The following is a 19,196-nucleotide window of genomic DNA, read 5'->3' as shown; positions in this document are numbered from 1 at the left end:
GTAGGAGAGGTCGGATAGGTAGGGTTTGGGAGTTCCTACTAGAGACTCAAAAAGAGCCGTTTCTCGCTGAGCTGTTTTATAGTTTGACTTCTGATTTCATTTGGAAAGTTCTGCTTCTGAAGCAGGTAGGGAATGAAACCCTCTGACAAAGAGATATATTTTCACAGAACAGATACAGAGAATTTAGGGGGATATTTTCATGGTGGCTGTGTTATATATCTTGAAAATGATTTCAGTGATGTACTAAGTTAGCACATTGCATGCATTTCCTCAAAAAGACATAGTCCACTGCTGGTTAGGTATAGTTCAAAGGTTAGTGCCCTGATGGTATAGAAAGATGGTATGGTGAAGTGGAAAGGACAGTGGTTCTAGTGACAGAAAGACCTAATTTCAGTTTCCTTCCATTGGCATTTTCATTGTGTGACCTTGAAAAAGATGTCTGATTTTTCTGAGAAATATTAACCATTAGTCCCTGAAAATAGGAGTAACAATAATAGTTACTATATTATGAGCAATGTAATGTGCCTATAACTGTTCTTACTGCTTTAAGTTATTAACTTAATTCACCCTAACGGCAAATCCATGAGATAGATGATATCATTATCCTCAGTTTACAGATATGTAAATGGAGGCTTCAAGGAATTAAGTAACTGCTAGATAATACAAGGGGCAAGTGGCAAGGAGAGCATTTACCCTGGCACTCTGGACCCAGGACCTAAACTGTGTACCACTGTAGACCTTATAGGACTGTAATGAAGGGAAATAATTAATGGAAAATCTTAGAAAATATTGGACAAACATTTGATTCAATATTTTCAGTAGTAATACTAACGTGACAGATTTTCAGGGAGAACTGTGGATCTTAGTACAACTTATAACATTGGGTTTTTTAAAGGAAAAATTAATCTTGAACCTCAAATAATTAGCTTGCTCATTAATTTTTGGATCACATTTGTATGTAAGATAGGGATTTTCTGTACCAAAAACTGGGGAAAAGGCCTTTCTGCACAGGTATTATAGCTGTACATAGGGCTTCAGTCCCTCTTGCCTATTTCCTTCTCACACATTTTTGAGACTCTTTCCAAATTCTTTGTGGAAAGAGGAGAACTGGGCAAAAGTGTAAGTTATCTCTGATCTTCACAAAGTCTTGTGAAGAAAAGTAAGTTCACCTTTTGGAGGATCTTGAATTTTTTGTCAGATGGCTTCAAATGACTTTGTCAGATGACTCCAAAAACAAATGACTTTGTCAGATGACTCCAAAAACCATTCTTCCAGTCACACATTGATATTAATTCTACAACCAGCAGCATATTTAAAACAAAGTTGAGGCTTTAGGCCAGAAATAATTTTAAGACCTTGAAGATAATAAAAATAGAGGTAGTCCCTAGTAACATGGGAGGGGCTTGTTTAGATAAAGTGGGAAGGGATATCCCTCCAGTGAGATGTCAGTTGAGTTCAGAATCAGAAGAAGGAAGCAGTCTTTGGAAGATCGGTTAATCTCCTTGGCAGCAGCCCTGGAGTGTGTTCAGCAGAAAGATCCGAGAAGACCCTCTGAATAAGTGTTTTTGGAAGGAACTGTTTTTCTTCCTGTAAATTTTTATTTTTAATAAGCAATTCACATATCTCTTATGTGTATTAAAATTTTTAAACCACTGCTATATTCAGGGAAAAGTAAAGGAGACCAAGTTCTCCTGCTGAGTATTCTTATCCTCCTTGAATTACCAGAGAACATGGACTTTGGGTCATACAGACCTACATTCAAAACTTGAGAAAGTTACCCAAGATTCATCCAAAATTTTTTTCTGTATGTTTAATGCAGAAAACAGTAGGACCAGTTAATAGGATTGTTGTGAGGACTAAGTGAAACAGTGTAAACTTTTCTTAGTAAATTGGGTACTTTGTATGTTCTCAATAGATAGTAGGTAGCGTGAGTGGTAAGTTAAGAAAGGCAGACTGGAAAAAGATCAAGAAAAATTGTATTCTACAAAAATCATTTACTTTTGTGTTGGAATCTGAGAACTGTTTTTGCTAGAATTTTGAAACATTATAACATTTTATTGGTGCACAGATTGCACTTCAATACAAATTAGATGTTAATTCAACAAACTTTATTTAGTAGGATTAACTCAGAAAATAACTGCAGAGTAATGCCCCAAAGCTATGAGAGTGCACAAATACCCTGTTTAAAATTGAAACTCCAGTCTTAGCACAGAAACTAACAGCTATGAGTGATAGCTATTATGCTCCAGGTGCTTTACACCTATTTTCTCTTTCTGTTAGCACAATTGTCCCCTGAGATAGGTATTCTTATTCCATCATTCAGGTGGGGACACTCAGGCACTAATAATTTAAGTTACTTACCTAAAGCCATGTAGTTAGATGCAGTGCCAAAATTTGAGTATAGATGTCTCTGTTTCGAAACACCACTCTTTATTCCAGAAAAATGCATTGGTAAAGAAAAAACAGAGTTTTATGTTAATTATCTGTATATCTTAGGTTAAAACTATTTTGAGACTTGAATTGTACTAACTTGAATTAATTTTCCACTTGGATGTTAAAAGACAATCTTGGTTGTTTGTACGTTCATTATTTATGAGTAATTAAGGTTGCACAGTTTTAAAATTAGGGAAGTACAACTTGTATGTCTTTGATGAGATAAACCAAAGGCAAATGCCTAACTAAAACCTGTTTATCCACTCTTCTAGTTTTAGAGCGTAAAGTGGCTTGTTTGACTGTCTTGCTAAGTCACTTGAATTGTGTAATGTGAAATCCCTCAAATAACATCATTCCAACTATCTACACCTGTCATTTTGCCTAATAAAATGTGTTTTGCTTTTTGAGATTCAGGGATAAAAATGGCTATAAGTCAGTAGAATGAAACTTCCCTCCACATTAAATAGGCGACCGTGAGCTGTTAATACTCAGGTCAAACTTTTGGTTTTTAATAGCTTGTCACTTCCTTGTTTAAGTGTGCCTTATTTCCACCAAAAGATTTTACTTGTACCCTGAAAATTAAAGTGACAGCCTTGGCTAATTCTTACCTGATGGAAGCAACAGCATTTTGTAAAATAAATAAGCTTTGAGTCCATATTCTGCTATTCTCCTTGAAGTGCCTGAAGGAATGATAAATATTATGTCCCAGAGCAAAAGCAGAAAAGTACAACACTGATCTTCTAGTTTGAAAAATTGAGTGAGGCTGCATCTACTCCTTCTCAAAATGGGATCACGTTAAATTTGGAAACAAATGGTTTCCCAATCTAGGATGAAGTAAAGAGAAACCTCTTACATATACATTGAAAAGCCATTGTATATACGATGAGTCTTGGGCTTTTCAAAGCTGCAGGAAACATGGTTGGATCCTTTGTGCTTCTCTTGAAAAGAATCAAAGGGTAGCTCTATTACTATGTAGAGGCACACTCCCAAGGACTGTTTAAAAATCTCCTCTCCAGCAGCTGAGCACTGCAGTCACTGACCTTGTATTTTAGACGGTGTTAGGGGAGAGAGAAACAAGAAAAAAAGAGAAAAGGGAGCTTCTGCATTGAATGACTGATGAATGTGTTTAAAGTGAAATGAACATGTCTCCACTGTCCTCTACATTTTCCCAAATGTGTTTCTTTGTTTTGAAGCCAAAAGCAGTAACTTGGCTAAACAGTGAGTCATGTTGAATTAAATAATGTTTAGATAAAATAGCTGTCTCTTTAGGAAAACATCTCTGTATTTCTTTTTTCATAAAGTCTGGTTCTTTAGATTTGAGATTTTGTGGTATACAGTTTATTGTATTTTTTTCCTGTGTGCAAATGAAAATGGGTTTAAAGATGCATCAAGTGAAAGCAAAGTTCAAGAATTTTGGTAGTGGGAGGAGCTGGATTGTTAATTTCCAAATACTCTGTTTTACTGGAAGTTGTGGGTGGTCTTCCATCATTCTGAAAGAATCTAGAGATAGAAAAATTTTGGCAATATATAGCTGTTTTCCAGTTAGTGATAATTGGTATTTCTTTCCTTGTCTAGTTCAACATTTTGTTATATGTAGTGCAACCAGATTCTGGTATGAGAATATATTTAAATCATAGAGGTCTGTAGAGAAAGTTTGCACAGCCTGATTCTTGATTAAAGAGTAATTACAGTTCTTTAAACTGACAGAATGTTGAATTGAGCCATCAGTATTATCGGTTTCTTATTTCTAATTTAACACATCATGAAGAAGAATGTTAATAAGTTGCATTTTTTCCAAGACTTCTGTCCATGCATCTATGCAGGCATCTTATAGTTTAGTTATACAAAATGTTTTATTCTACTTTATTCACTTAATATTGTGTCATAAAATAATCTCACTCTTGAAAACACTTTAATAGTAGAATAGTCTTTGTAAAACTTGCAAGTTATCATGTAATGTGCTTTCTCAGATTTTTTCACTGGTGCCCCAAGCAACTTTGAAAAAATTCAAGCACTTTGGTTTGATATACTAGGAATTTGCATCTTTACAGGTTACTTGTGTGACAACCGAGAAGTTTGCATTTTTGCGTGTTGGTTGATTCCCTGATTCTGCCCACCCAAATCCTCTTTCTTATCAACTCTAAAAACTTCTAAACATATTTGAATCTTTCGTCTCAGTGTTTCAACACAAGCTCTTTTTTCTCCCTGGAAAATGCTTATCTCTTTATTAAGTCATGTTTATCCTTCAGGTCACAGCTTATATGACACTCACAGAAGCTTTTTCTGACCCCTGATGTAAAGCAGCTGCCCTTGCTTTAAGCACTTATCTTGTCTTTTACCATACTTTGTGCATTTATTTCTGTGTATTAATTGAATAGAGTGGCTCAACTAAGATTTGTTGAATGAAGAAATAACGTCAAGTGCTTCCTTCTTTTTAAGATTTTCTTGTTATTTCCAGAAAGACTTAATCTTCCTTCCTCAATGTCCCCTTAATTTCCTGAGTCATCTTCTTGTACTGCAATTGTTTGTGTACCTCCATCGATGACTATCCATTTTGAAGGGAAACACCAAGAATTTTCATCTTTTAACTGGCCTCTGGCTCATTTACTATCTATTGAATGATTGAATAAATATATACCTCAAAGAATATTTTAATTTTGTGAAGAGCCTGCTGTATTTTTTTAAAATGTAAGCTTTATATCATAGGGAACTGGCATGAAGGGTCAGAGAACTTTATGGGGGTGAGATGGGACAAGAGACCTCACTCAGCACAAGGAAACTCCTACTACTCTTGCTCTAATCAAGTTTGCTAACTAGAAGTTCCCACTGGAGGGCCACAGGGTATCCAAAGAAAGTTTTATTGAAAGCATAGAAAATCAATAAATAGTATAAATGTTGTGATAGACAAGTGTTAAATGCTACTATAAGAATCTTTCCATATGATGGTTTGTGTGGGGAATGGTTCACATTGCGGATTAGAGTGGGGGAGTGGGGTCTATTGTATTGTCTCTGCCCTGGGATTTTGCTGGCGTGATACAACATGTGAGCTCTTCACCTCTCCCCACTGCAAGCAGCTGAGTCTGAGGTATTGTCTCCTTACCTACTGTTCTTACCTTGGACCCACTGTTTTTGAATAACTTGCCCCAAAGCAGCTTTTCCAGAAGTGTCAAGAGCTCTAGAAAGGAGGTGTCAGATGAAGTGTTTCCTCCTCCACAAGTTTATCTCCCTTGTTTACATCTTAAGTGGACACTCTGAAGCTGCAGTCTTCCTGACAGTAGGAATGTCAATGGTAATGACAGCTCAGCTCATCCATGCTATCCTCTACAGCTTAGCAATAGGTTCAGATTTGGTTCTACTTTCCAGAAGTTACTTCCTTCTAATTTAAAGACTCTCAAGACATCTTAGCTATCCCCTAACTGTATATTCTCCATATTCTGAGATAGACTCCAGCCACCATTTGCCACATACATGGAGCCAAAGATTGGAATCTAACATCTTTTTTTTTTTAGAATTTTTTTTAATTTTTATTCTTTTTAATTGAATTTTATTGAAGTATAGTTGGTTTACAATGTTGTGTTAATTTCAGGTATACAGCAGAGTGATTCACTTTTGGTTTTGATTGCGTTTTGTTTGGTTTTTGGCCGTGCCTCATGGCATGCAGGATCTTAGTTCCCTCACCAGGGATGGAACCCATGTCCCCTGCAGTGGAAGAACGGAGTCCTACCACTGGACCACCAGGGAATTCCTGGCATCTAACATCTTTGAAGCCAGCTTTCATGTCTCCCAAGTAAGCTTAGAGGAAGGGAAGTCAGAATTTATAATTCTCTGGTTGATTGAATCACACAACACAGATGGAATATGCTTTAGGTAGGGAGAAAAAAAGCCTTGGTTTTTGGCTTAGCTTCTTTTCCAGAAAGGACCCAGTTGTATTACTGTGTATTACATATTGCTAAGATAGATTTTTAGAGAGGCCCTTTCTTCTTATCATTTTTATAGTAATATGAAGGATTACATTAGCTTTACAGATATTTTACAATAGTAGATAAAACTTATAAACAGTTAAAAAGGAATTATTTTCATGGACATTTTTATTGCTGCAGGGAACATTGGAGATCATTCTGGTTAATAAATAATCTCATTCCTCCTTTTATTTTGTAGATGTAAGACTTAAGGTGGGGGGAAATAGAAGGGGGGGAGTGATTGGGTGAATGGGGGCAAACGAAACCCTGTATCAACAAATAATGAAGCAAGAACTTCAGCCACAGTTGGCTCATTCCAAAACTGGGCCTTTCTCCCCATACACCTTACCTTTTAATAGTAATAAATTATTATCATGAAAACCTTAATTTAAAAAATTGGATAACATTTTTTTCTCACTTTATTGGTTCATGCTCATAATTTATTTTTTGAATTTTATTTATTTTATATACAGCAGGTTCTTACTAGTTATCTATTTTATACATATTAGTGTATATATGTCAATCCCAATCTCCCAATTCATCCCACCACCACCAACCCTGCCACCACTTTCCCCCACTGGTGTCCATACGTTTGTTCTCTACATCTGTGTCTCTATTTCTCCCCTGCAAACCAGTTCGTCTGTACGATTTGTCTAGATTCCACATATATGCGTTAATATATGATATTTGTTTTTCTCTTTCTGACTTACTTCACTCTGTATGACAGTCTCTAGATCCATCCATGTCTCTACAAATGAGCCACTTTCGTTCCTTTTTATGGCTGAGTAATATTCCATTGTATATATGTACCACATCTTTATCCATTCATCTGTCAATAGGCTTTTAGGTTGCTTCCATGACCAGGCTATTGTAAATAGTGCTACAATGAACATTGAGGTGCATGTGTCTTTTTGAATTATGGTTTCCCAGTAGTGGGATTGCTGGGTCATATGGTAATTCTATTTTTAGCTTTCTAAGGAACCTCCATACTGTTCTCCATAGTGGCTGTATCAATTTACATTCCCACCAACAGTGCAAGAGGGTTCCCTTTTCTCCACACCCTCTCCAGCATTTGTTGTTTGTAGATTTTCTGATGATGCCCATTCTAACTGCTGTGAGGTGATACCTCACTGTAGTTTTGATATGCATTTCTCTAATAATTAGTGATGTTCAGCAGCTTTTCATGTGGTTCTTGGCCATCTGTATGTCTTCTTTGGAGAAATGTCTAGGTCTTCTGCCCATTTTTTGATTGAGTTGTTTGTTTTTTTAATACTGAGCTACATGACCTGTTTATATATTTTGGAGATTAATCCTTTGTCTGTTTGATGCATTTGCAAATGTTTTTTCCCATTCTGAGGGTTGTCTTTTCATCTTGTTTATGGTTTCCTTTGCTTTGCAAAAGCTTTTAAGTTTCTTTAGGTCCCATTTGTTTATTTTTGTTTTTATTTCCATTACTCTAGGAGGTGGATCAAAAAAGATCTTGCTGTGATTTATGTCAAAGAGTGTTCTTCCTATGTTTTCCTCTAAGAGTTTTATAGTGTCCGGTCTTATATTTAGGTCTTGAATCCATTTTGAGTTTATTTTTGTGTATGGTGTGAGGGAGTGTTCTAATTTCATTCTTTTACATGTAGCTATCCAGTTTTCCCAGCACCACTTATTGAAGAGACTGCCTTTTCTCCGTTTTATATCCTTGCCTCCTTTGTCATGTTTTAGTTGACCATAGGTGTGTGGGTTTATCTCTGGGCTTTCTATCCTGTTCCATTGATCTATATTTCTGTTTTTGTGCCAGTACCATATTGTCTTGATTACTGTAGCTTTGTAGTATAGTCTGAAGTCAGGGAGTCTGATTCCTCCAGCTCAGTTTTTTTTCCCTCAAGACTTCTATGGCTATTTGGGGTCTTCTGTATCTCCATACACATTTTAAGATTTTTGTTCTAATTCTGTAAAAAATGCCATTGGTAATTTGATAGGGATTGCATTGAATCTGTAGGTTGCTTTGGTTAGTATAGTCATTTTCACAATATTGATTCTTCTAATCCAAGAACATGGTATGTCTCTCAATCTGTTTGTGTCATCTTTAATTTCTTTCATCAGTGTCTTATAGTTTTCTGAGTACAGATCTTTTACCTCCTTAGTTAGGTTTATTCCTAGGTATTTTATTCTTTTTGTTGCAATGGTGAATGGAAGAGTTTCCTTAATTTCTCTTTCTGATCTTCCATTGTTAGTGTATAGGAATGCAAGAGATTTCTGTGCATTAATTTTGTATCCTGCAACTTTACCAAATTCATTGATTAGCTCTAGTAGTTTTCTGGTGGCATCTTTAGGATTCTCTAATTATAGTATCGTGTCATCTGCAAACAGTGACAGTTTTACTTCTTTTACAATTTGTATTCCTTTTATTTCTTCTTCTTCTCTGATTGCCGTGGCTAGGACTTCCAAAACTATGTTGAATAATAGTGGTGGGAGTGGACATCTTTGTGTTGTTCCTGATCTTAGAGGAAATGCTTTCAGTTTTTCACCATTGAGAATGATGTTTGCTGTGGGTTTGTCATATATGGTCTTTATTATGCTGAGGTAGGTTCCCTCTATGCCCACTTTCTAAAGAGTTTTTATCATAACTGGGTGTTGAATTTTGTCAAAAGCTTTTTCTGCATTTATGGAGATGATCATATGGTTTTTATTCTTCAGTTTGTTTACATGGTTTATCACATTGATTGATTTGCATATATTGAAGAATCCTTGCCTCCCTGGGATAAATCCCATTTGATCATGGTGTATGATCTTTTTAGCGTGTTGTTGGATTCTGTTTGCTAGTATTTTGTTGAGGATTTTTGCCTCTATATTCATCAGTGATATTGGTCTGTAATTTTCTTTTTTTGTAGTATCTTTGTCTGATTTTGGTATCAGGGTGATGGTGGCCTCATAGAATGAGTTTGAGAGTGTTCCTTCCTCTGCAATTTTTTGGAAGAGTGTGAGAAGGATGGGTGTTAGCTCTTCTCTAAATGTTTGATAAAATTCACCTGTGAAGCCATCCCGTCCTGGACATTTGTGTTTTGGAAGATTTTTAATCACAGTTTCAATTTCATTACTTGTGATTGGTCTGTTCATATTTTCTATTTCTTCCTGGTTCAGTCTTGGAAGGTTATACCTTTCTAAGAATTTGTCCATTTCTTCCAGGTTGTCCATTTTATTGGCATAGAGTTGCTTGTAGTACTCTCTTATGATGCTTTGTATTTCTGTGGTGTCCATTGTAACTTCTCCTTTTTCGTTTCTAATTTTATTGATTTGAGTCCTCTCCCTGTTTTTCTTGATGAGTCTGGCTAAAGGTTTATCAATTTTGTTTATCTTCTCAGAGAAACAGCTTTTAGTTTTATTGATCTTTGCCATTGTTTTCTTTGGTTCTACTTCATTTATTTCTGCTCTGATCTTTATGATTTCTTTCCTTCTACTAACTTTGGGTTTTGTTTGTTCTTCTTTCTCTCGTTCCTTTAGGTGTAAGGTTAGACTGTTTATTTGAGATTTCTCTTGTTTCTTGAGATAGGCTTGTATTGCTATAAAGGCTTGTATTGCTATAAACTTCCCTCTTAGAACTGCTTTTGCTTCATCCCATACATTTTGGATCATCATGTTTTCATTGTCATTTGTCTCCAGGTATTTTTTGATTTCCTCTTTGATTTCTTCAGTGATCTCTTTGTTGTTTAGTAACGTATTGTTTAACCTCCATGTGTTTGTGTTTTTTATGTTTTTTTTTCCCTGTAATTGATTTGTAATCTTATAGTGTTGTGGTCGGAAGAGATGCTTGATATAATTTCAGTTTTCTTAAATTTACCGAGGCTTGATTTGTGTCCCAAGATGTGATCTATCCTGGAGAATGTTCCATGTGTGCTTGAGAAGAAAGTGTAATCTGCTGTTTTTGGATGGAATGTCCTATAAACATCAATTAAATCTATCTCGTCTATTGTGTCATTTAAAGCTTGTGTTTCCTTATTAGTTTTCTGTCTGAATGATCTGTCCATTGGTGTAATTGAGGTGTCTGTCGATTTCCTCTTTTATAGCTGTTAGCAGTTGTATTGAGGTGCTCCTACGTTGGGTATATATATATTTTTAATTGTTATATCTTCTTCTTGGGTTGAGCCCTTGATCATTATGTAGTGTCCTTCCTTGTCTCTTGTAACATTCTTTATTTTAAAGTCTATTTTATCCGATATGAGTATTGCTACTCCAGCTTTCTTTTGATTTCATTTGCATGGAATATCTTTTTCCTTCCCCTCACTTTCAGTCTATATGTGTCCCTAGGTCTGATGTGGGTCTCTTCCAGACAGCATATATATGGGTCTTGTTTTTGTATCCATTCAGTGAGACTGTGTCTTTTGGTAGGAGCCTTTAATCCCTTCACGTTTAAGGTAATTATTGATATGTATGTTCCTATTACCATTTTCTTAATTGATATGGGTTTGTTTTTGTAGGTCCTTTTCTCCTCTTTTGTTTCCCACTTAGAGAAGTTCCTTTAGCATTTGTTGTAGAACTGGTTTGGTGGTGCTGAATTCTCTTAGCTTTTGCTTGTCTGTAAACTTTTGATTTCTCCATCAAACCTGAATGAGATCCTTGCCAGGTAGAGTAATCCTGGTTGTAGGTTCTTCCCTTTCATCACTTCAAATGTATCGTGCCACTCCCTTCCGGCTTGTAGAGTTTCTGCTGAGAAATCAGCTGTTAACCTTATGGGAGTTCCTTTGTATGTTATTTGTCATTTTTCCCTTGCTGCGTTCAATAATTTTTCTTTGTCATTAATTTTTGTCAGTTTGATTACTGTGTGTCTCGGTGTGTTTCTCCTTCGGATTATGCTGCCTGGCACTCTCTGTTCTTCCTGGACTTGGGTAGCTACTTCCCTTCCCATGTTAGGGAAGTTTGCAACTATAATCTCTTCAAATATTTTCTCAGGTCATTTCTCTCTCTCTTCTCCTTCTGGGACCACTATAAAGTGAATGTTGTTGCATTTAATGTTGTCCCAGAGGTCTCCTTGGCTGTCTTCATTTCTTTTCATTCCTTTTTCTTTATTCCGTCCTGTGGCAGTGATTTCCACCATTCTGTCTTCCTGGTCAGTTATCCGTTCTTCTGCCTCAGTTACCCAGCTATTGATTCCTTCTAGTGTATTTTTCATTTCAGTTCTTGTATTGTTCACCTCTGTTTGTTCTTTAATTCTTCTAGGTCTTTGTTAAACATTTCTTGCATCTTCTCAATCTTTTCCTCCATCTTTTTCTGAGGTCCTGGATCATCTTCACTATCATTATTCTGAATTCTTTTCCTGCAAGGTTGCCTATCTCCACTACATTTAGTTGTTTTTCTGGGGTTTTATCTTGTTCCTTCATCTGGTACAAAGTCCTCTGCCTTTTCATTTTGTCTATCTTTCTGTGAGTGTGGTTTTCCTTCCACACGCTGCAGAATTGTAGTTCTTCTTGTTTCTGCTCTCTGCCCTCTGGTGGATCCATGCTCATAATTTTTAATTCATTAAAATTAAAAGATCATAAAACTCAATATAACAGAATAAAGGGAGAGAGTGTGAATGAACAAAGAACTTTGTCTCATATTTTGAGGCAGTTTCAGATGCAAAACTCTACAGAAAACAGTGTGGGCCTTAGCAAGCCATACAGTATAGTCCCCCACCCCCCAATCCATGGCATTTTAAACCATTTCAAATGATCTTTCAGGCAGCCTTTAAGAGAAGAGGAAATTCAAAGGGAAATCGAGCAAATCTCAGCAGATCTGAGACCTGACATCAAGAGACCTGATCAACAAAGCCTTTATGAAGGAGTCCAATTTAAATTACATCGAAATTACTGCTTGAGTTATGAGTAGGAGTTAGAAAAAGGTAGGAAAAGTCCTCTCAGCAAGAGGAATAAAATGTACAAAGACCCTAAGGCAGAAAGGAGGAAGGCAAGTTTGAAGATGTGAAAAGGTCAGAAGGGTGAGAACACAAACAAAATATCCAAATAGTGATGATTGAGATTTTCTAGTGAGGTAATCTTGAGCCAGATTATAGCAGGCCTCAAAGGCCATGTTAAGAATTTTGGATTTTGTTCTAAAAGTAATGGAAAATCATTCAAGACAGGAAGAGAAAGCTTAAAATTAGAATAATCATTTAAACCATGAATCTTTTGAGAGTGTAAAGGGGGCACTATTGATAATTACACTGGTAAAACAGCCCAAAGCTGGGCTGTTTGTGGCAAGCCAGGATGAGAATCATCTTTAAAAGCTCTTATATATTGGTTAATTTGCCCTCTGATGCAGTGCCTGGGAGATACATTCTGTATTCACTGTTGTCCTTCCCTGGCCAGACTCACTGAATAGAACTGTTTTCCTTTTTCTTTCTTTCATCCATTTGGCAGTTTGCTTCCATTTAGCCAATCATGCCCATCCATCAAAAACATAGAAAATGTGGAACCATTTACCTCTTACATGAAGCTATATCTGACTCTCTGATCTCACTCTCATGCACCTTTTCTTGGACTTGATCTGATGATTTAATGAGAAGACCATCACTGAGAATTTGATTATTCTCAAGTTGTTTGGAGTATGTTCTCCTCTCCCCACCCTACCTCACCCCCTGCTCCTCAAATTGGCATAGAAGAAATTTGAGACTGAGGCATTTCTTATACTATATTTGGCACTGCACAGACTCATGGGCAGGTCAAGAACATAGTAAAAACCCAATAAATAAGTGTTTAAATTGTCCATCTTATTTGAAAAACAAAAGGGTGTCTGATAGAGTTCACAGATTAAGGAACCCACCTTGCTTTGAATCCTGGCTCTAGCCTCTTCTTTTCTTTCCTATGTGATCTTGGTTAGATTGCTCAAATGAACTGAATTTTAGTTTCCTTAAATGTGGAACAGGAATGATATTAAAGCCTAACAAAGAGGTTTTAAATGCAAATTAAACAGGTGTTTTAAGCACCTAGAACAGTTACTCCTGCTGTTAGACCCACAAGTGGTAGCTATTTGGGTCTATTATTTTTGAGCAAATGTGCTTTTACTACATTCCTTCTGGTGTCTCTTTGCCTTAGGAATTAGGAACTGCAGTGTCAGCCTGCTGAAGTTTCACTGGTCTTATCTTTATCTGCCTGTTTGTCCTAAAGGGATAGGTGAAGTTCAGTTTCTAAGCCACTTTCAAGATAGTGAGCCTCAGGGAGAGGATGGGTCATTTAAGCCCACTCTACTTAAAATTCTTCTGAGATAAGACATTCAGGAGAGGAAATTATCCTGTCAGTAGCAATGTCTCCAAAGTAAAAGACATGCTAAGGATTTACTTTAAAATCTGTAGGTGTGCATTCTGCCAGAGGGAGAGCTGAGGTTTATGGTGAGGAAACTGTCATGGTGGGCTTAGCCAAACAAAATAACAGAATGTAAGTCAAGATTTGGAATTGTCATAGGGTCCTGGTATGTTCATATTAGTGTCCTGTTTTGTGAGCAGATGTCTAGCCTGCCTTGATAAGGGCTTAATAAAGATGTATTGAATATATAAATTAATAGCATATCGGGGTACATGTGTCCTTTTGAATTATGGTTTTCTCAGGGTAAAAGCCCAGTAGTGGGATTCCTGGGTCATATAGTAGTTCTATTTTTAGTTTTTTTAAGGAACCTCCATACTGTTCTCCATAGTGGCTGTATCAATTTACATTGGCACCAACAGTGCAAGAGGGTTCCCTTTTCTCCACAGCCTCTGGGGCACACTCACTCACTTGGTTATTCCTGCACTCCTTCCACACATCTATTCTGAGTAGCTGCTCTGTGACAGGGCCCATGACATTAACATCCCTTGATTTCCAAACCATGCTTTCTCTCTCTGTGACAACCTTCACAGCAGGGGCCCTGGGGGTGGGACAGTCTTCAGGTGTGGTAGACACTTGGTCTTCATTAATTTTGCTATTTAATAAATAGTGTCTGATGGCAGAAGATGACCTTGTTGCTTTCCTGCTTTGTAGCTTCCCAAGGCTCGCAAATGTCTCTAGAACAAAGTAGAAGCCTCTTATGTTGGTACTCAAAGCCTTTGTGATAGGGATCCTGCCTCTCCAATATTTTCCAGAACTTCTTAACTCATCTTGTGGTCCCTAAAAATAAAATATTGAAGTAATGCCAAAAAAAAATTTAATTAATTAATAGCACATCATGAACTTTAAATATAATTAATAAGCCACCATTGCATATGCTTCTCATAAAGAGACCCCTGGGGATTGATTTTCAATCAAGTAATCTTTTGCTTGTTTTTGAAACTTATAAAAGGCCAAAGATAATATAGTATTCTGAGGGAATGTGTTCCCTAATCAGTAGTTTAACAGATATATATTATTCATAAAAGAGAATTCTAGACTCTCCACCTTCCTCCACCAAGATCACATTTTCGAGCACATTAATAAGTTCTCACTGACTTAGTCACCTCAGAAATCTTAAGATCACTAACAGAGAACAAAGGTTAATTCTTAATATGGTTAGGGATAGAGTGTTAATTACAGACAATATATTCTGTATATTAAACTATGTTGTAATTGCTATAGCAGTGTGTTGACTATATTCAAGTGGTCCCAGAAGCTTATATTGCGAGGGTTTATATTTGGGGGGAGCTTATTTTTCTCCCAGCCCTGGTTAAATTCTCAAGGCTCACAATAGTTTCCATACAAAGGTAAGCCCATGTCAATACATGAATTTCAGGTAAGCATATCATGCTACAAATTTTCCCTCAGGGAACACTGCCATGGAAGACATTACAGTAATTTTCCACCCTAGAACGCTACAATAATGTGGATTTCAGGATAGAAGCATGTAGTATTTTTTTTAATACTGTTTCCCAGGAGATTTTCCCAAGGATTTAGAGACCTACACTGCCCTTTGTGGGGCCGCTGCATTTTCTAATACTGCATACTCTCAAAGTTCCTTCTCAGTCAGTTGAGCATGTCCGGAGAAACAGCTCAACTAGCTGTACCTCCAATGCTGTGAAAAGAATGACATAATTATTAAGATGTAAAGAAATGTAGGACAGTGCCATTCTGTGACTTGTTTAGATGAGAGACCAATAATTGTGAGTTCCTTCTGTCACTGTAGCCAAATCATTAAATCAGTCATTTTCTCTAACTGTAGCCAAATTATTGAATCATTCATTGATTTAAGTTGGATCTGCGTTAAACCAAAAATGGATGGATTATTCAGTCATTCTCTTTATAGATAAAAATCCTGGATGCTTTGAACTCATCTCTTTATTCCTTAAGAAAAAAAAAGGTTCATTTTGATTTTTTTGTTTTTCCCAAGCCCCAGAGTTCAGCTATGGCTAACTACCAGCAATTTAAATAGCATTTAAAAAAAATAGCCTTAGCTTCTAGGCTTCTAACAGAGGCACTTCTAAAGTAAATCTTCCTTGGTTAACAGCTGTCAGCTGTCAATGAGCTATAGGTAATTAAATTTGAAGATAGCTTTATGGCCCAGAAAAAGAGATAAAATCCTTGGACCAGAAAGGTCTTAAGTTAATGCAGTTATTGCTCCCTCTGGTATTTGAATTAATGCAAGAAATTGATTATTTTCTAACGAAATAGGTAAAGAGGAGAACTGCCGTTGTTTGCTACTTGCAAGTAAAATTTAGTTGAGACTGTTTTCCCAGCCCAGTTCACACTCTTGGTTTTATTTCAATAGACATTGGGAAGAGAAGGCAAAAAAAAAAAAAATTTTTTTTTTTTAAATAGCCAGACTAAACAAACCATGGTAGAAAGAGTGAGAAGGTGTTGGGGCTGTGAACACTGGAGAGATATTATCAGATATGATCAGTTAGTAAGGGTTTAAACAACAGGAAATGAAAACCTCAATTCAAGGTGCCTTAAAAAAAGCAAGGATTTTTTTTTAAAAATCATATATAACAGAAGTAATCCTGTAGTAGAGCACTTGTAGGGTTAGTGTAGACATTGAATGATTTCTTATAGAACTCAGCATTTTTCCTAAATTTCTGCTTGCCATTCTCAGATAGCAATCTTTTTGGTAGCAGCAACTGCTGAAAGTATTATATGCTCACTTACCAATGTCCAGAGGCAGAAAAAGAAATCACCTCTTTTTTGTGCCATTTTTAAGACCCAAGAAACCTTTTCTAGTAACCTTGCAGAAGACTTCCCTCTAAATCTCATCGGCCAGAACTAGTCACATGGTCATATTTTTAGTCACTCTCTTGCTGGGGGATCCACTATGGTTGGCATATGGTTCCCTGCCAACAGGAAAGAGAAAGAAAATATCTGTTAGACAGAGGGTCAGTAATCTCTCCTGCCAAAAGGAGCACACTGATCTTCTACTGTGTGCTGGTGGAACATCCTTTGAACTATGTATTAACATAACCAATTTATAGATGAGAAAATCGAAACCCGGGAGAAACAAGGTAGTTTTCTTAAACTAACAGATTAGTAAGTGATGAAACTGGGATTTCAACTCAGAACTGTCTGACTCCAATTCTGTACTCTCTCCACTGCTACCTGTACATCATGCCTCACTTTGAGTTTCAATTACAGAGATACTCTTTTTGGATCTAATGATCAATGCATCTCTGTGTTTTGCTTTTCACTTTAGACTTACTCTTCCTCAGAGCTTCCTCAGAGCTGTCTACTCTCTGAGCTTCATATCATCCATGAGAAGAACTGGAAATCTCTCCCTGCAGATTTGATATTTTTAATGACAAATTAGTTATCTAATTTTACATACTTGTGGGACATTTCCACTTTTACTTGAATTTAAGCTATCAACACTCAAGTAATCTCTTTACCAAAGAAATTTCCTTTTTGAATCTCTCAAAATTAGTAAAGGCCATGTTCATTTATCCTGTTCTCAGTTTACATCTTTGGAAGATAATTACCTCTTCCTTTTACCCAAAGACCAACTTCATATAAAATCATTCCAAATCCTTTAAGTGACCCTCACGTCAACTCCTCTCTTCCTTTCTATTTCTGGCAAATCAGGTCTTTATCATCATCATATCTGGAAGAGCATCTCTTAGTTTTCCAGTCTCACATGCCCCAAAATTATCCTGCACACCAAATTATTATTCTTAAATATGATTTATTATTTTACTGTCCTGCTCAAATAATTTGAGTAGATTCTACATGTGACAAAAAGAAATATTAAATATATTAATACATATAAATCAAACAATTTAGTCTTCCATATTTTCTCCCTGTGTAAAGAATTGTTCTTCTTACTTGTCTGGCTGAAGCTTGAAGTCTTGTCCCAAGTCATAATAATAGGTAACCCATGTAACCCATGTCACTGTGAGACAGGTACTCTTTTAAGCTCTTGATGTATATTAACAATTTAAACCTCACAATACCCCTATGATGTAGGGACTATTATTATCCTGACTTTAAAGATGAAGACACTGGAGTCTAGAGGGATAAAGGCACTGGCCAAGTACATATATAAATGAAATGGTAGAGCCAGCATTCAGACTCCAGTGGCTGCGCCCCAGATGCCACAAACTCAGTCATATTTTACTTCTTTAATCTGTGTATTTCACTGGAGAGTTATTTATTCATGAGGTATTTGTTGAATATCTATTCTGCACCCAACCAGCACCCTACAAATGATGTTTTACAGGAAAATTATGCAGCCATGAATCTCCTCCATTGGATGAAAAGCAAGCTTTATTAAACACCCTGGATTTTAGGCAAAATCAAAGGAGAATGTGTCTTCTCCAACCTTTGAGTGACATTTGTTGCATTTTATATTCTCTCTCATGTTCTGAGCTCTTGGATTTTTTTTCCTACTTCAGCAACAACCTCTGGTCTAGCAGAGGCTAACTTTTTTCCTGAACACAATCCAAGTAATTTATAGAAAAATTTATTAAGCTAGTTAGAATTATGTTGAGGAAGTAAGGTAAATATTCAGGGTAGGAAACAACAACCCTAAAATGATGAACGTATTGAAGTCCAACAATAAAATATTAAGAGAGTCTAGGAAGACATTCGTACCATCATTGCTTTTGTTTTTTGTTCAATCTAATCACTTGCTATATTTTTTTGGGTGATTTATTTTAACAAGCTTTGAGCTGATGACAAACAGTAAACAACTGAGTTGACGTCCTAGCAAAATGTGAATAATTTTGTAATCAAGTAGTACTACTATAAACTTTAACATTGCATTTATGGATTTATTTATGTTTTAATTCAGCATAGAGGAAATAAATAAAAATATCCACTAATATAACTGTTTTAAAATTAATTTATTGTAGGAGGAAAATGTATTTTGACTTTTTTGGTAAATATTTCCATAAGATAATTTTCATTAAAATAATGGAATCAAGATACTCAATTTTCACTTGTGCTATTCACTATTTCAGAGCTTCGAGAAACCAAGACCTCTGAATACTTCAGCCTATCTCACCACCCTTTAGACTACAGGATATTATTAATGGATGAAGATCAGGACCGGATATATGTGGGCAGCAAAGATCACATTCTTTCCTTGAATATTAACAACATAAGTCAAGAACCTTTGAGTGTAAGTTTATCATTTTCATGAGGCCAATGCTAAATTCCTAGGTGTCTTTTTCTTTAAAAGTTTCAAATACAATGAAAATATTATGTACTTCATTAGAACAATAGAAAATACAGGTCATATATCAATAAATAGTTGGAAATTACTACTTATTTCAAGGACTGAAAATATAATCAATTCATTTCTCCATGTCTAGTTTCATAGTTTTTAGCCATCTAAAACTTGAAGCTAAGTGAGAAAATACTTCCCGTGTATACATACATCGAAAGGGAAAAGGAGAAGCATGGAGTATAGCAT

General features: G+C 36.1%; 1 protein-coding gene across 1 annotated transcript in view; it reads left to right on the top strand.

Moving 5' to 3' along the window:
* Positions 1-19,196, top strand: part of SEMA3C (semaphorin 3C) — a gene marked incomplete at its 3' end in the record, with an annotated part of 182,254 nt that overhangs the window by 72,630 nt on the left and 90,428 nt on the right. The window contains exon 2 of the mRNA XM_082846102.1: positions 18,742-18,902. Within this exon, the coding sequence (XP_082702228.1) occupies positions 18,742-18,902 (161 nt within the window). The remainder of the gene's footprint in view (positions 1-18,741; positions 18,903-19,196) is intronic.

The sequence above is a fragment of the Leucopleurus acutus genome (assembly GCF_964270905.1).
Source record: "Leucopleurus acutus genome assembly, chromosome: 9".
Lineage (NCBI taxonomy): Eukaryota > Metazoa > Chordata > Mammalia > Artiodactyla > Delphinidae > Leucopleurus > Leucopleurus acutus.
The sequence above is the reverse complement of the archived record's forward strand: the minus strand, read 5'-3'. Positions and strand labels throughout refer to the sequence as shown.